Source organism: Eucyclogobius newberryi, unplaced genomic scaffold (assembly GCF_026437365.1).
Source record: "Eucyclogobius newberryi isolate DKJ021-1_F unplaced genomic scaffold, fEucNew1.0.hap1 SCAF_15, whole genome shotgun sequence".
NCBI lineage: Eukaryota > Metazoa > Chordata > Actinopteri > Gobiiformes > Gobiidae > Eucyclogobius > Eucyclogobius newberryi.
In genome coordinates this window covers 21483816-21501539 of record NW_027315779.1, presented here as the reverse complement: position 1 = coordinate 21501539, position 17724 = coordinate 21483816, and the positions used below count along the sequence as shown (strand labels likewise).

The 17724-nt window shown below is 40.8% G+C and overlaps 2 protein-coding genes across 2 annotated transcripts; both read left to right on the top strand.

The window, feature by feature from the left end:
• The first annotated feature begins 362 nt into the window (after positions 1-362).
• thap12a (THAP domain containing 12a) lies at positions 363-3130 on the top strand. Its single transcript, XM_072446721.1, has 5 exons — positions 363-525; positions 781-898; positions 972-1064; positions 1137-1173; positions 1260-3130. Exons 1-5 carry the CDS (start codon positions 440-442, stop codon positions 3050-3052), a joined length of 2127 nt encoding a protein of 708 aa, XP_072302822.1. The 5' UTR covers positions 363-439; the 3' UTR covers positions 3053-3130.
• Positions 3131-3451: 321 nt separating this feature from the next.
• LOC140361100 (uncharacterized) lies at positions 3452-14300 on the top strand. The gene is made up of 10 exons (XM_072446720.1): positions 3452-3818; positions 4453-4573; positions 5114-5218; positions 5298-5334; positions 5422-7199; positions 7283-7313; positions 8337-10090; positions 10167-10215; positions 10295-12087; positions 12165-14300. Exons 1-10 carry the CDS (start codon positions 3727-3729, stop codon positions 12234-12236), a joined length of 5832 nt encoding a protein of 1943 aa, XP_072302821.1. The 5' UTR covers positions 3452-3726; the 3' UTR covers positions 12237-14300.
• Positions 14301-17724: the final 3424 nt, after the last annotated feature.

Here is a 17724-nt window from a genome sequence, read left to right as displayed (position 1 = left end):
CAAGCCGGAATTCACATTCAAAACACACTCACAAGACTAGATATTCATGAAGAGATACAAATCTTTTGTCCCAGATTATATACAAATCTTTGGTCCCAGATTATATACAAAACTTCGGTCCCAGATTATATACAAATCTTTGGTCCCAGATTATATACAAATCTTTGGTCCCAGATTATATACAAATCTTTGGTCCCAGATTATATACAAAGCTTTGGTCCCAGATTATATATATAGAATTGTTAAATACTGGTTCATCATAGTCCTACAGGGGCAAGTCAGAATATCATCTTTTTATCTCTGCTAAGGCATTTTTGATTTTATTTTGAAGCGTGACACCGGAAGTCGTCATAATGGCGCGTAGACGCTGACCTAAATAACAAAACGCTGAAAATCTTCCGAGCAAAGCTTTCTAAATAAAGTTTGGAAGAAAGCAGAAATGCAGGGTCACTGTGCTGTCCCAAACTGCACTGGAGGGAAGTCCGACTCGAAACCATTATTCAGGTTTCCTCTGGACGCAGAAAGGTAATGTTACAGACAACAAGAGGATGCTAGGCTAAGATGACAGGCTGCACATGTGAGACTGGGGGAAACTAGTCCTGAGATAGTTGCATCCTTCCAGTAACTGCTACACGATGAAATACTCAATTAATGTTAAAAACGTGATATACATCTGCACCACTAGACGTCACTTAACTTGAGCGCACTTTACTTGATAACTGCCTTTTATTTGACCTTATTTAATGGTGAATCTAAATATAACATAATTCAACATTCCAGGTGCAAGTTGTGGCTGGACAAATGCCAACGAGAGGATCTCATCGACAAACCTGAAGAGCAATTGTACAAATATGAAAGACTTTGTGGGAAGCATTTTGAACCATCTGCCTTTGATAGTGTAAGTTACATCGTAAACTACACATACATGAGGTATACAATCACGTAAATATTCCTCCCAAATGTTTCACGAGGCTCAGGGTGTGGTGCTGAAGCAAGATGCTGTTCCAACCATTTTTGATTCACCAGGAACGCCTCAGACCAGCCAGGGGAAGAGGAAAGATGCTGTAAGCGAAGAACATGACTCTTTATGATGATTTGATCTTGTTTGTTACAGCAGTGTATTTTATATTTTAAAGGCAAACGTCAATGAAAAGGAGATGAAGGGAAGAAAGAGTACGTTTGCACCTTCTGCAGATTGTTTTGAAAATCCACTGTTTCACAATTATTCTGTGTAATAATGTTGCGTGTTTCTCCTGTAGAGATGAAAAGGCCTGAGTCTGAGCCTGCCGACAATACAGCGACCGTGTCAGAAGAAGAGGACACTCGAGAGTATTTAAAGTCTCTATTTGAAATCGTGCTGCTGCTCGGAAGACATAATATTTCCCCCACAGACCAGGGAGATGACGATGAGAACAATAGAAGTCAAAGTAACTTTCTAGCTCTGTTAGAGTATCGCATACACAGTGGAGATGAAACTCTCAGGAAAAAGTGGGATGAGAATAAGGAGAAGTTTCCCGACGAGCTCAACAACATGATTGAAGCGTGTGAACGATGTGTCCGGGGTAAACTGGTGCAAGAAGTCGAACAAAATGGCCCGTTCTCATTACTTACAGATGAGTTGGTGATGATCTCTGGAGAATTGTTCCTCCCTGTTTTTGTCCGTTTTGTAGATGAGTCCAACAGTCAACAGGAAAGCTTTCTTGGATTGGTGTCTTTCAGTGGAGATGAAGATGTCTTGGCTGAGAACGTGCTGACAGAAATAATTGGAAAATGGGGTTTGAAAATGGAACAGTGCAAAGGTCAGGCCCACTCCTGCTCTGGTACACATTCTGGCAAGATAAAAAAGCTTGCTGCCAAAGTTACAGAGAAATTTCCAGCCACAGTCCGTGTAATAAGATCAACTGAAATGGTAAATATCTCACTGGCCAATAGTATTGCTTCGCCGGGGGTCCAGCTTGTCATGTCGACGCTTAAGAAGATTGAGGCTTTCTTCAGTCGCTCTCCTTTGCTGATTGAGGAGTTTAAGCAGGCCATTTCTCTTTTCTATGAAGACAGAGCAGAGAAAGCCGATGCATTAAAGAGCGTTTGTCAAACTAAGTGGACAAGTAGCCACAATGTTTTCGAGGTTGGAGTTGAAATATACGAGTCTTTGCTGCTTTGGTTAGACAGTGTGAACGACAATGAAGATGTGAGGTGGACTGACCAGGTCGCACACGAAGCGATGGTCATTTCAAAAGCTTTGACTGATTTTGAGTTTCTCATGACATTAGTTGTGTTGAAAAATATAACCGCTCTCACACAGGCCTTCAGTAAAAACATGTGGGGGGATGCGGTCGATATCAGTTTTGCTGCAAACTCTCTTCCAGCGGTGTTGCAATCGATAAAGGAGGTGGCAGACAACATCGATGTTTACCATGAATTCTGGTATGAAGAAGCAGCCAGTATTGCAGCTGCGGTGGACGTCATAGTCAAGGCCCCTCGGTCCTTTTTGAGAAAACAGACGGAAGCTGTTCCAGTACAGCAAGTTAATTACTACAAGGACTATGTGTCATTTGCTGTGGTGAGTGGCTTGTACAAAGAGTTGAGTGAGGTCTTCAGCGAGCATGTCCTGAAAATGCTTAAAGGTGTGGCACTGGTTCCTGCTGCTATTGAGCAAAAGAAATCTGTTAAACCAGAGGAGGATTGTGTGCAGGTCTTGAAAAATGTAGTCTCAAATGCAGACACCTTCTCTGCAGAGCTCAACTGTTGGTTGGTCAAATGGAGCAAAAAGAGCAAACAGGAAAGTTTTCCCACTAATATCCAAGACACACTGCAGCTGCCTGACATGAAATTCTTCCCAAACATGTTGGCAGTTTTGAGAATGCTTGCCATCATGCCTTGTTTGTCTCTTGACGAAACTAGCACTGTGGTGTATGATCGTTTCACAAGGTACATGGAAGATGTCCCTGATAAAATGAAATCTAAAAGTATTGCGTTTATGAACATCAATTCTCATGTTCAGTGTGATGTGGATTCAGTGGTTGAACTATATGTAAAAAATTATGCTAATTAAATTGTGAAAGTGTGGTTGTGGTTAGAACCTTTATAAAGTATGTGTTGTGATATTCAAAACTAAAATATTTTTTATGCCATGTTCGTTGTTGTATGGGTATGATTTGGTAATTGTCTCTGTCTGCCTCAATAAAACTGATATAGGATTATCTTATTAAGATAATAAAGGATTATCTTATATAAAATGTTCTGTTTAAAATTATTTCAAACTAGTAGCAACTATAACTTGGTATATATGATATTAATATAATTTGCCATTATATTATGCTATTTCCCCCATCTTGTTCAGCCTATAATATAGACAGTTGTTCATAAATAAAATAAAATAATAGATCCATGATAAACCCTACACAAAGGGTGTAGTAGTTGCGCCTCCCCCTGGTGGTCAACACCCTGCACTGCACAGTCCAGTTCCTGGTTAAACATCTCGAGCTCACGCGTTTGGTTCGCTCATGTCGCCGAATAGCAACTTTGGAAGCATGGATTTGAACGACTTTTAGTTTTCTCCTGATTCATCAATCGAAGGCAACATTGAAACTGGTCTTGCGTTTTGCAGGTTCAGGCTAAACTATGACTCTTTAGAATCTCATGTAGTTTTTATGTACTAAAGCATTTTCAGTTTGCAACCACCAGCGAAGCTAGCTGACTCGTTAGCTGGCTACATTGCAAACCAAAATGACTGACTGCTGCGCTGCATCCAACTGTGGTTCTCACCCAGGAGAGGACGAGGACACCCCACTTTTCAGCTTTCCACTGGACGCTGAACGGTACGTTTGTGAGTTATATACAAAGACAGTTGTGGATCATTTTAACTCCGATCTAAAGGAAACGTGTTCGCGTCATATTAGCACTGATACTAGCATCACAGCATGTTGGCAGCCAGTGTCCATCTCAATTCAGTGGAAAATGGCGCATTCTGTGCTTCTCTTTAGTAAAGTCCACGGCGGTCATAAACTCTGTGTTTGTGGTCTAAAACCTGTGCCAATCGCACTATCTCGTTCTCTCTCTAGTCTTCCCTGATGTTCGTACATTTTGTTTTTTCTTTTCACAAAGTGCTAACTTTAGCGTTGTTTCCATCGCTGCGCGACACCTATCGACTGAAAGTGCGCATTCATTAGGCAGAGTAACTAACAGGTCACTGCCCTAATGTCAGGATAGACACTTTTATTTCCAATTGTGAATCAAAGCTTGCTCAACCTGTAGAGTTTTTAATCTGGAGACTATTTTCTAAAGGAGTGTGGACATGCATCGCCTGTTGCAATGCTACTGCAAACAAACAAACTGAACTTAAATGATAAAATGTTTAGGTGCGTGTCCATATTAGTTACTAAACGCCATTGGCCTGTAGCTTTAGTTTCCTCTATGTGTAATTGTATCGGTATTGTTTTACTGTATTTCCAGGTGTAAACTATGGTTGACAAAATGTCATCGCCAAGACTTGGCATCAGAAGCCCCAGACCACCTGCACAAGACCTACAAACTATGTGCAAAGCACTTCGAGCCTGCCATGATCTCCCTGCAGGTAAGACAACTAATCGCTTTTCATTTGATTACAAATGTTGTATTCAGAAAATAATGTGTTGATGTAGTATTATTATTATTATTATTATCCTCTTGATGATATTCAGAATATATTACTGGTAAATATTAATATCGGCTCTATTAACTGGCATTTTAAAATAGCATCAGTCTTAATTTTGTACATTTCCAACACAACCATATAAAAGTTGGTACCCATTTCTTTAGTATCTCCCACCTCTATAGGAAATAAGGAAGCAGCACAGTATTATAACTTGACTTGTAAACTTCTCTGTTTAAAAACGTTTTGCTGGGTTTCAGATGTACTCACAATAATGTTTAATACAAATTTAATAAAAAAAAGTACAAATAATAATATTAAAATGCAAACTTTTGTTATATATATATATCAAATATTTGTCTGTAGTCATTGAGGCATAATCAGGGTCAACTTTTGTAAATGTGTTTTTTAGATCTATGTAATTATAATACAATGTTAATCAAAAGAGAAATCTGGCTCCCGTCTAATTATTGTTGTTTTTAGGATGACGCGCACATTGTTCTAAAAGAAGATGCTGTTCCAACAATATTTGACCCAACAGTGCCAGTGAACAATCAACCAGTCAACAGAAAGCGAGCTGGAGATTCAGTAAGTCACAATGCCGGGTATTTGCTGTTTTAACTTGAGTGTAAAAGTGATTATATTTTTATTTATTTTTTGCTTCTAGACTGCGGAGGACCACACCTCTACAAAGAAAACTAAAGGTATTTGGTTTCCCAAAATAATATTTTAAATGCACTGTAATGTAATTCATATGTACGACAATAAACCCAAATAATCTTTCTCTCCAGAAGTTGCTGAGACAACAGACATGTGTGATCAAAACAGTTCAGCACTTGATCTGCAAGATGAAACCCAAACACAGGAAGATGTAGCCACCTGTAAAGCAAAAGATACACTTAAAGCATATTTTAAAGAAATCTTGGCACTCACTGGATTCAGCATAAATGGCACAAACACCACTGACGATCCTATTGGCGGTGCAAGGGGTCAGCAGGCTCTTAATCGTATTTGTGTGGAGAAGATAGACAAAAAAGAAATCTTGCAGTTTAGTGAAGACCTAATGCGTGAGGAAATTCAAATCAGCCTCCGCTTGGCACGGTTCTTTTCCATTCTTCTTCAGGAAGTGACAATCATAGAAGGAAAGGAGCAGATTCCAGTTTATATTCGCTCTGTCACAGTTGCAGGATTACCACAGAAGCACTTAATTGGCTTTTTCCCATGTGATGTCGATGCAGAGAATCTTTTTTATTTTCTTATCACGGAGTTGAGAAACAAGTGGGGGCTGAGGATGGAGCATTGCAGAGGGATAAGCTATCTAGTCAAAGGTAAAATGTGTCAAAAAATCCGAGACCTTACCTGCAGAATACTCCAGGAGTTCCCACAGGTAGTTCTCTCACCAAGTGAGCCGTATGCCTTCAACATTTGGATTATGCGCTGCATGCCAGTGGCCTCCATTCAAAATGTGGCTGACACTGTGGAGGAGGTGGCCTCATTACTCAGGAGAACACCAGAGCTATTCAAGAGACTGGAAGGAAAGATTCAAATGGCATATGGGCACATCAAAGGTGAGGTAGATAGAATCAAGATGTGTTTAAGTAGTAACTGGGAATATGGCACTGATGCTTTCCTAACTATGTTGGACATCCTTGAGCCTTTCCTCAGCTGCATCAATGAAATCATTTCAAAGGTAGATGAGGACACTGCTGAGAAAATGGCCAAGCTCAAGCCAATTTTGAAAAATTTTAATTTTATCATCACTCTTGTTGTTCTGAAGAACACACTTTGTTGTGTGAGCATATTGAACTCCAGCCTCAGGGGAATCATCAGCGTCAGCAGTACTTTACAGTATAGCATTTCTAATGCCTTAAAGTTGCTAAGCAAATACCAACAAGAGCTTGCAATATTGCATAGAAAATGGTTTGCTGATGCTGTTGGAAGGGCAAAGAAACTTGGTGTTGAAGTCACCAAACCTGAGACGGACCAGGGAAACACAGCAGAGACCCCACTAGAAGACTTGTTCAGAGAAACTCTGAGCCGGCCCATCCTACAGTATCTAGTTTTGGAGGTGAAGAGAGTTTTAGGCATAGAGATGGTTCGCATTCTCCGGTGGCTCTCATTAGTGCCGTCTTACATGGCTGACCATAATTTCAGCATTCGCAGAGATAAAGTAGCCGATGCCAATCTGAACAACCTTGCGAGGCCAGATACTTTCTATGAAGAACTGGGCTGTTGGGAAGTAAAGTGGAGACATGCCAGCAAACGCAGAATCCTCCCCACTACTGTGTTTGCCACACTAAAGATCCAAGACATCGGCTTCTACCCAAATGTGCAGAATCTGCTGAGGGTGTTGGGCACTGTCCCATGTGTAAATGCTGAGGCAGATGTGTATGGGCAGTACCATATGGTACAGGAGCGGTGCCAAGTCTACCTGAACACCACACCTGAGGACCAAAGACAATGCAGCAAGGCATTTATCTACGTCAACCAAGATGTGCACTTCAATGCAGAGAAAATGGTGGACTCCTTTGTCCAAAAGCATCCTGATATTCTGCAGTTGCTACAAATGGTGGGCCATTTTACTTTTGGTTTGCGAGTGTACTTAAACTGTTAACACATTTTAATGTATTTTGTATTTGTACTCCAATTTAGGATGACAGCGCAAAAGAAAAGATTGCACCAGGTAAGATCGCAGTACTTTTATTAGGTTACGTACACGTTACATAACCATCTTCAAAACTGATTTATGTTTACATTTTAGTTGATGCCAAGCAATAAACATGTCCAGGACAGAAATGCACAAATATATTTGCACCTTTTACTCTGAAGTCCCCTGAATAATAATCTGCTGTAATCTACACATGAGTGTCTATTAGGGCTGCACAATTTCAGGAAATTTCGGGATTAGATTTCCTCGGGATTCAGTACATTTGAAACTCGTCCATGAGCAGTTCCATCGAAATGACGAGAATAATTAAATCTGAACTGCTAAACTAATGCACAAATCCAATTTCAGGGTAAAGAAAAATCCCTAAATAGAAATCATATTTATTTATTTATATATATATATATTATATTACTCAAGAAATTGCAACCGCTGTGATTTGGTAATTGTGCCTAATGGGCAATATATACAAATGTAGATGATGATGGGAATGTTGTTTTGAAAAGCTAATATGACAGACATTTAATTTTAGTCTGATAATTAAAGCTCAACTAATGCGTTGGATTGACATCATGTCTGAATGTCGGTATAATCCCTCATTCGTCCAGGAGTGTTCCATTGTAGAAAAAGATTCAGTTGTTGTCATCTGGACTCATGTCTGAATATCGTTATCGGGAAACTCGCCCCAAAAAAATAAAGATTCATTTTTGTCAATATTGCTCACGCCTTGGGGGAAGTAAAATGTTAAGTTTCATATCAAGGTGGGCAGTAGATCAAATAATTGATAGTATTGTGAATGCTGTTTTGAAGGTATGCATGATTAGAACATTGAGTATGCCTTCTATAAAAGTAATGAACAAATCAATTAAGATTTCTTCTCAAGTGAAGCCGAGTATTGGAACTGGGGCGAGGGAACGACAAAGCAATACTGAAAGAATAGCAGACAGATGAAGCCACATGGGAATTAGTAGCAATATATGTTTTGATTCATTTGTTCTTTAAAACCAACCTATGCTCTGTCTAAATGTTTGTTTTTTGTAGTGGGAAACCATGCTGAAAAGGACACTGAGGAGGAATTGCAGTTCATAAACCTGGAGATGGATGCTGATAGACTTGTGGAGTTGAAGTGTGCGGAGACTGACAGGGAAGCTCTGAAGTCTGCTTTGCAGTCTGCAGTGGTGGCCGCATACAGCAGCCAAAACCGGGACCACGCCGAGGCCCCTCCTGCTCTGGAAGGAGAGACTGAATATGTCACAAAGTCAGAAATGCAAGAAGTTCTCGTGGTCTGTGAAAATGCTGTCAGAGAGGGAATTCTCTTGGAAGTCGGGGGCTCATTCTTTTCCTTGTTCATCGACAGAGTGGTTAAAATGGGTGAAAATAATTACCTTCCACTCTTTCTTAGATTTGTTGACAGCTTTGATGTTATGCGGTTGGAATTGTTGGGATTTCTTGAGGCAGATCTTTCTTGTGAGGCTATGGTTAAATGTTTATTTGAAATTGTAACAAATAAGTGGCATCTTGACTTAAAAAACTGCAGAGGTCAGGCCTACTTGGGCTCAGGTGATGTGTCCTATAAGTTAAAGGCTTTTGCTTGCAAAATACAAGAGAAATATCCACTTGCAATAAGCACACATTGTTCTTCATACTCACTCAACATGTGGTGGTCCAAATCCATCCCAGTGCCTGCTATTACCAGAGCCCTGGAGACCTTTGAAGAAGTTATGATGTTTTTTGCCAGCACTGATGCTCTAGAAAAACAGTTTGACATTGTAATAGCCAAAGGTCTCCGGGAGACCTATGAGAAAATTCAAGAGTTGCAAGGAAAGTTCTGTTCTGTCTGGCAGGAGATGCATGACTGCTATGAGACGTTTGTGCAGATGTTGGAGCCCCTGTTTGAGTGTCTAGGGAAAATCAAAAACAACCCTCAGAGGTGGAAGGCCTTGTCTGAACAAGCCCTGGCACTTCTGCAAAAGATGATGGACTTTGATTTCATCATTGCCATGGTTGTGTTGAAGAACACATCGTCCTTCACTAAAGACCTGAGTGCTGGCCTCCAAAAGGACCACTTCAGTGCTGCATCTCAACTTTGCCACATAGGTGGTATTGTGGCTACACTAAACAGAGTGAAAACCAACATCAAAGTGTTTCACCAGAACTGGTTTGATGAGTCCTGTGCAATTGCTCAAAGTCTTCGAGTGCAAATTGAAGTCCCTGAAAGCGCTTTGCAAAGAGATGGAATGATGAAGCCAGTTGGTTTCTACAAAGATAGTTTGAGTGTGCCACTGGTAGATAACCTGATCAATGCTGTAAAAGACTATTTTTCAGATGACCACAAAGAAGCTCTAAATTTTCTTTCCCTTGTCCCGAGTTCCGTCACAAAGAGTTACATGTTTGAGAGCTTAAAGTCCAAACTCCCGCTGTACAGTAGTGATCTTCCTGATGCAGACAACTTCTTCACCGAGCTGTGCTGTTGGAGAGTGACCTGGAAGACCAAGGCTTCGCTCACCACTCCAGGCTCTTTGTTCCAGACTTTACGTTTGCCATTAATGCAGTACTTTGGCAACATCAATGTGCTGTTGAAGATCATGTCCGTGTTACCCAGCACAGCTCTGGAGAACTGTGGGGTTGTGATGCGCCACAAGAGGTTTCTGAACTATCTGAGGAATACAGACCCCCAGGACCGGTCCCCATGCCTCGCACTGCTCCAAGTGAGCTCCGACTTCAGCCGAGACTTGGATCGCATGGTCACCCAGTGTCTGAAGGCCACACCGCAGGCTTTAGAGGGCATCTGTTTGGTAAGTGTGCATATACATATCTTCTTTTTTGGTGCAAGCATAGTTTCTTGACCTTTTTTTTTAATTTATTTTTCAGGAGAGGGAATCAAAGTTTTTCAACAAAAACATTGAAATCAAAATGGAAGGTAAGGCAATATAACTTTCTAATATAGCATATTTGCCACATTTTGTGTTATTGTCATATGTGTGTTTGTTGCGCTTTAGTTGAAACGGTTAAAGTGGATAAAGAAGAACCCCAAACTGATCAGCCGGCTCACATGAGTGAAGACCAGGAGATGAAAGCTGCAGATGAAAATGGCCACAGTGGAGACAATTGTCAAAGTCTTGCAATAGTTTTCAAATTGGCTACAGAGTTAGGAAAAAAGAACTGTAGTCTGTCTGATATTTCTGAGGAGAATCGTGAGCTCGTGTTCCAGGAGCTGTCCATGTGTCACTGGTTTGAAAGTGAGAACAAATGTAACATTGGTGTGGCCCAAATGAGTACACTTGTTATCCAAGGTATCAGAGATTTTATACGCAAGGAAATACAGGACTCACCCTTCTTCTCACTTATTATAGATAAGCCAGTCCATATCAATGGCCTGCTTTACTTACCTGTCTTTGTGAGGTATGTAGGAGACTCCGTGCCCAAAGTAGAATTAATAGGATTCTTACAGTTTAAGGAGAACTGTGGTGTTGACTCTCAAGCGCACAACCTGGCAAATGTTCTCTGTGAGGACTGGGGACTGAACATGGCTCAGTGTCGTGGACAGGCTTTCATGAATTGTGGTACAGGCTTCCAAAGCCTGAAGAAAATGTCTCTAGATTTTCTCCAAAATTATCCACTTGCTGTTGTCACACCCAGTGAGTCTTGTGGCCTTAGTCACTGGCTGGTACAAAGCGTGCCTTGTCCCTCAGTAGTTAAAATGCTGAGTGTTGCTGAAGACCTTCTGCTGTTTTTTGATGCATACCCTGAGTTGGAGAGGCAGTTGGCACATGCAGTGGATGGGCTGCTCAACATGCCCAGGGAAGCGTTAGAGGAAAGCCCAGAAACATGCTACTCGAGGTGGAGAAAAAGGGAGGACTTCTTCGATGTACTTGCAGAAACCTTGGAGGGTGTTCTCAGTTGTGTCGATGCGGTTGGTTCTAGTGTCACTGGAGCCAAATCCATGCATGCACAGGTTTTTTCAACCGCACTGAGAAATGTAGATTTTATCATTTCTCTTATAATCATAAAAAACGCTTGTGCTCCTCTGCGCAACTGCAGCACAGTGTTTCGGTGTGGAAATCCTGCTGATATTCTCTGTGAGGTTGAAAAAATCCCCTCTATCATAGACACACTTGGAAAAACCTTGGCAAACATCACCACCATGCACAGCACTTGGTTCGAGCAGGCATTTCAACTTGCTACTAAAATTGCCCCTGAACAAGTGTGCTTTTCTGAGGAGGTGAATGGCTATGAATCTCCTGAAGTTTATTATAGAGAAAATCTGAGTATTCCCCTCCTTAAAAGTCTGATCGATGAAATGAAATACAACTTTTCCGATGTGCATTTAAAAGCATTGTCAGTCTTGTCGTTGCTGCCCTCCTGCAACCCAGAGCCAATTCTGTCCGAGTCCACAAACCAACCCTTCAGACTGTATCTTGGAGAGCTTCCTGAGCCAGAAGCAGCAGAACAGGAGCTCAATGCCTGGTCCGCCGTGTGGAGAGAGAAGTATCAGGACATGGCTCCTCCAACATCGATAGCTGAAACACTGGCCCATGTAGAATCCAAAAACCACCCCACTGTGACTCTCCTGCTGAGGCAAGTTGCAGTCCTGCCCAGCGTTAGTATGGAGTTCGACCTAATGAAGACTACTCTGAACTCCATTAGATATGTCTTCAAAAACACAGTGTGCAAAGGCAGCAAACTAGATCACATGATGCTCCTCTCTCATGCCACGACCCTGCTGAGGCTTCCAGAGGTGATTGAGGCATGTATGGAACTCAACCCTGAGAGCCGACCATGCCTTTCAAAGGTAAACAACAAAACTTTCCTATTCTCCAATTACTGTAAAGTGAGTCTTTAGTTCTAAAAAGTGTGGTTTCATTTTAGGTCATGGCAACATTGCAGAATCTACATTTGGAAAGCGGCAAGTATTTCAGTAATGCTAATGCATTCATTTAGTTGGCTATTGGGTAATTTAAATGTTTTCTTTTTTTCTTGTTTTAGAAGTTGTTGAAGTGGAAATTGTGATGGAAGAAATGGATAGCTCCATGGTACCGGTGGAGCAGCTCCCAGAAGCATCAACGATCACTGAAGAACCAAGGAAGGCAGTCTCTTTCTATGAACCTCAACAACGTGAGCAAATCCTCAAGGAACTTGGGGGCTCTCGGTTCTTTGCAGTTATAACTGAACAAGAGGTAGACATAGAAGGTCACCTGTACATCCCCCTGTGCATCAGATATCTAAACTCAGAAGATATTCAGTGTGAAGAGACTTTAGCTTTCATTCCTTTCACTGACGACGTGCTTAGCCTCACGGATGCAGTTGAGAGTGCATTGTCTGAGAAATGGGGGCTCAACATGGAGTATTGCAGAGGGCAGGCGATGTTGAGTGTTGGGGAAGTAGGTGCAATGATGAGCGCTGTTTGTTTGGCCCTCGCTGCAAAGTACCCAAAGGCTGAAAGAACAATTAGTTCAGCCCAGTCCCTTAATGTGTGGCTGGCCAAATCCTCTCCCATAACAGAAGTAGCCAATGGTGCAGTTTTGATCCAGAAGATATTACACTGGTTAACAGAGGATGTCGAGCGACAGAACAGACTAGAGGACATGATCTTGCACGTGTTTTGTCATAATGAAGCAAAGGGTAATGAGCTTAGGGATAAACTCATGAAAAACTGGGAGAAGAGTCATGACATGCACCATGTGATGGTGGAGGTTTTAGAAGCGGTTGTGCTTTGTTTGAATGAACTAAAAGGTCAGGGAAGTACATCTGCTCAGCAGCAAGCCTCAGAGTTCTTCACTGCAATCAGAAACTTTGAATTTATCTTAGGGACAGTGGTGCAGAAAAATGTCCTGAAAGTAACTTGCGAGCTGAGTGAGGGGCTGCTGGGAAAGCCTCTAGACGTGGTACTGGCTGTGAGCGGTTTGCCTGAGCGCAGAGCTCAGCTTGGACAGCTGTTGGCTGAAGTAGACTGTCATCACAAGGCCTGGTTTGAAGAAGCTGTTGCTCTGGCTACGAAACTTAATGTTACGTTATTGCATTCAGCCCTTTTAGAACCACTTTGTGAGTTTTACAAAGAGTCAGTTACTAAGAAGATTATTGAGCATTCAATAAAAGAAATTGAGGAGGTCTTCACAGAAAAAGTAACAGATGCCTTGCGGTGTCTGGAGATTGTGCCTTATGCAATGTCCAAAGTAGAAACCAGCATTCTGAGTGGTCTTGTTGGTAATCTGTACAAGGAGGATTTGCCAGATGAGGCCTCACTCCACGCTGAGATGACGCTGTGGAAGGACAAATGGTTGGATCCCTTGGCAGGTTATCTCCCAACTACTGTGCTCGATGCCCTCCGGACGTCACAGATCAAAAGCTTTGTTAACATTGAGACTCTTCTCAGACTGCAGGTCATTTTGCCATTTTCAAGGAGGGAGAGCAACTTCAGGCAGGGAAACCGAAGCATACAGGAGTTTCTTCAGCAGGACAAAAGATTGCTTAGTGAGCTCCATCCTCTGGAATAGGTGCAGGTCTTCCATTCAAAATCTAAGATGTCATCACCCCCCTAATAACACCAATTTTATCCTAGAGCTGTGATGTTCTGAGCTCTGTACATTATCTTTATTTTATTTTGTGATCATTATTATTATTATTATTATTTTAGGAGCAAATTTGTATCCTATGTTTTGTTTCATATTATGTAGTTTGTATAGTTGGTACTGACCAATGGGACCAACTTATTGGCAAAAACTCCTCCACTGACAGTTGTCAATGCTTCTGTGCCTTGATGCAGACACTCGTTGTATCCTTACTCCATATTAAAATGTCCCATTGGTATTTTTTTTTTTATCATTACCAAAAACAGACCAACTTAAGATAATTCACAATAATGAATTATTCTACCCTTGTGTATAATTTCCCCCTGTATTTGCAGGAATCAATTTGTTGTTAATGTATCTTTGGAAATTATGTTTCCTTTGTAGGCAAAACATCATATATATTTGTCAAAAAATTAATAAAATGGCCATAAAGATACCAGACTGTTTAATTTCAATGCTTTACATCAACACTAGATGGTGCTCTTTGGCCAAGTTTGGCTTTGAAAAGAACATGCGTTACAACGATGGAGAAATGCATCTAAACTGTATGAACCGTTTAAGGAATATTGCTTGACAATGGGTCACACAAATATGTTGATCATTTTTCACAATCCGACTGTCAATCTGATTATATGATTGTGTGTTGCAACAATAATCAAGGTTAATATTGTAATTTTACAGGCAAGAATTATTAAAACGGTTAATTTTAACCTTCAGGTGTTTTTGGTTAAGGGCAGAACCATCCCATTATATATTGCACTAAAGTGGGTCTTACTCGGTTACATTTAACTGGGTAACCTGCTTTTCAGAGTAGTTTTCTGCCACTTTTACTTCTGCTTGTGTACAATTTAGTTTGAAGTAACTTTACTGTGGAGTTATTCTTCCCACTGTGAATAATAAAGTCTATAGTGACCAAAAATTTTTGAACATTGAACAACATTAGATGATTCAAACAGTTGCTCTTTTTACACCTTCACGTGTAGGGTTTAGTTTGTCATTATATGGAAATAACAGAATCTGCATTATTTAATGTTAATTGAATAACTCCTAAACCAGTGTTAAATACAGTTTAACTCCAAACTGTTACTTCAAATATGGTTTTATTCTTACTAGACTAATTATGTGGGTCATTAGTTTTTACTTCTATCTCAGTAAACATATTTTGAAGTATACAATTTGGCTAACCACCTCTGAAATTCCAATGAAGTATTTTAAGACATGCAGTTAAAATCCTCCACATTCTATGTTCTTAACAGTCAAGTTGTAATTTGGCTCAACTAAAACAACCCAACAACAACCCAACCCAAGTTTGGCAACAAAATCAGACCAGGTCAAAGGTGTCACGCTGGTATAACTGCCCCTTGGTGTAACTTGTGGTGCTTCTATGAGCTGTAGCGGCAGATGCCTGAGTGACAAAGGCCTGATTGTTGAACCCGTCCCCATGTCCCCATACAGCTGCTCTCTCTTCACTGTAGTCCGCTGCACCACTGTTCCAAGGCCTCAGAGCGGCCATGTGTAGCGCAGAAACATACCAGCACCGTCCCATGTGCCCTTGTCTATACCGCTTGCCAAATGTAATAATACTTCTACAATCTGTCTTTTATTTATTTACACTTTTGATCTGGGAGTTGGCCATGTTATAGTTGAAATTCGAGGTGTGTCTTGTGTGCCAGAGTATCTAAGATCACATCCCCCGTCTCAAAAGCAAAATAAGGTATCGCCATAATTGACCCATGCACTTTGTTTCCTGCTGGAAGTCAAGGTTGTGCGCTGATGTAAGACCCGTAGCACTCGGTAATCAGGGCCATACACAGCAAGGATTTAACTAGACTCTGGAGGGGAAGACATGGGGCTTAAGTGGGTTTTATTTCAAGGTTCTCTTTCAGGGAATATTGGCAACATAAAGCAGAATTCAAGAGGCTCCTAGTACTATGTGTAAAATGTTTAGCTTGAATTATTACAATTTCAGCTTGTGGATTGTGCACTTTAAAAACACTCCATTTGCATTTGCCATTATAAAGTGGAGTTATTGATGTGAACGCAGGTCTAGGAGTCTTTTGGTCCTTTCATTTTATCATGACTCAACCATTTGTGTTTCTTATTGTAAAAATAATGCAGGAAAGTCATAAAATGCCAAGATGTCCTTGATTGGGTTTTAATGCTATTTATAGGAAACCACAACTTACACCTTGCAAGAGTAAAGAGTCTAATAATACAATATATATATATAGTCTTTGATCCAACCTAACATTCCAAAAAAAAAAAAAAAGTAATTTTTTTTAAAAGATAAATCGTACTGACAATTTTGCATTATTCAAACTGGCATAATGGCATTTTTGCAGATCATGCCGATGCCGATAGGAATTTCTAACTAAGCTTTAATCATATTTCAATGGTCTGGCTCTTTCAAGATTCATCCAACCACAAAGAAAAGAGGAGAAAATCTCATAGAAAACACATGCATGTGAACAATTTATCTATTGTAATGCTTTAGAGGTCACGGCAAGGGTAATTCCAATGCCTTTGATTGTATTTATCTTTCTTCGATCTTATGTTTACTGAACGCTGTGAGCAGAAGGTTGTGTGTGAGTGCATTGGCCTGGACTTGGCTTTAGCTGTCATCCACGGTCCACCCCGCGCCCCTTTGGCCTCAGCACCTCTCTGTCCTCCTCTGCAACACCTCCTCAGACGTTTGTGATACACTCTCCTTCTCCTGATGATAAAGGACCTGTGCGGAGACAGTGCCGCCACCCTCAGCGTCGGGAAACGTCTCCTTCAGCGGGATCATCTTCAAATGCAGGACGCACACACACGCCGGTATTTTTTTTTGTTTTGAAAGTGAAGCTGAGTGTGACAGAAGAGAAACAGACACTACTAGCCACGTTACAGGCCTAATCCTCCAGCTGCTTAAGACAGTAAATACAGCTCCCGAGACACACTGCAGCAGCCATACAGACTTAGCTGGATTGTCAGAGTGTTAACAAATTTTCAGCTGTAATCCCTTTGACAGAATTTACTGAATGAACTCTGTGTTTAGTGTTCCCTGCCAGGCTTGTGGGTCCTGGGTTACAACACTAGTCATTTTTTGTTACTACCATTATTGTATGATTTTTTGCCCCGCACTGAATTATTGCGTTCATTTTTTTCTTTAATATTTTGTAGTATTGCTTTTGACATAACATTGGCCAAGATCTTCCATAGATGATTGGTTGATGGAGCATCTGTGGTCACAAAGACACTTGTAATGTCACTTGGAAAGATAATGTACAGCACTTTAATATTGATTAATTTACTACTATATTAAATGTCATAGTGGACTGTTTATTCCAGTGTTTTTCAACTTTATTTGAGTTGGGAAAACACTTTTTTTGCTTGAAAATATACAATGATCAAATCAGAAGAAACTTGCATTTTAGTTTAAAGAATGTGGTATATAGTGTGAATAATGTCCATGCTACTATTTGGTTCTTTAAATTTGACAATGGTGATTGTTTTGCTTTCTTTTTTGGTACAGAAGTATTTTTCAGGATGCTTCAAAATGACAAATAATTCTATTAAATCCACACGTGAATCTGTTAAATAAAACTGGATACTGGACACCTGGCAACACCACAAAGCACACTGTTGCCCGGAGCGCTTGTTGAAAATCAAGGGTTTATTCTATTAAAAATGGTAAGATAAAATGATTGTCCAAGTGAATCACATTTCGAAACCCATTTGAATGTGTTCTCACCGGTCAGTACCGACGTGAACTTACCTCGGGTGCCAGATCAGACGGTGATGGCGCGGGGCTGGAGCCGTCCTCGGGGGGCCACACAATGTGTTCAAAAGTGTCCCCATCTGTCGCTTGAAAAGGCTGG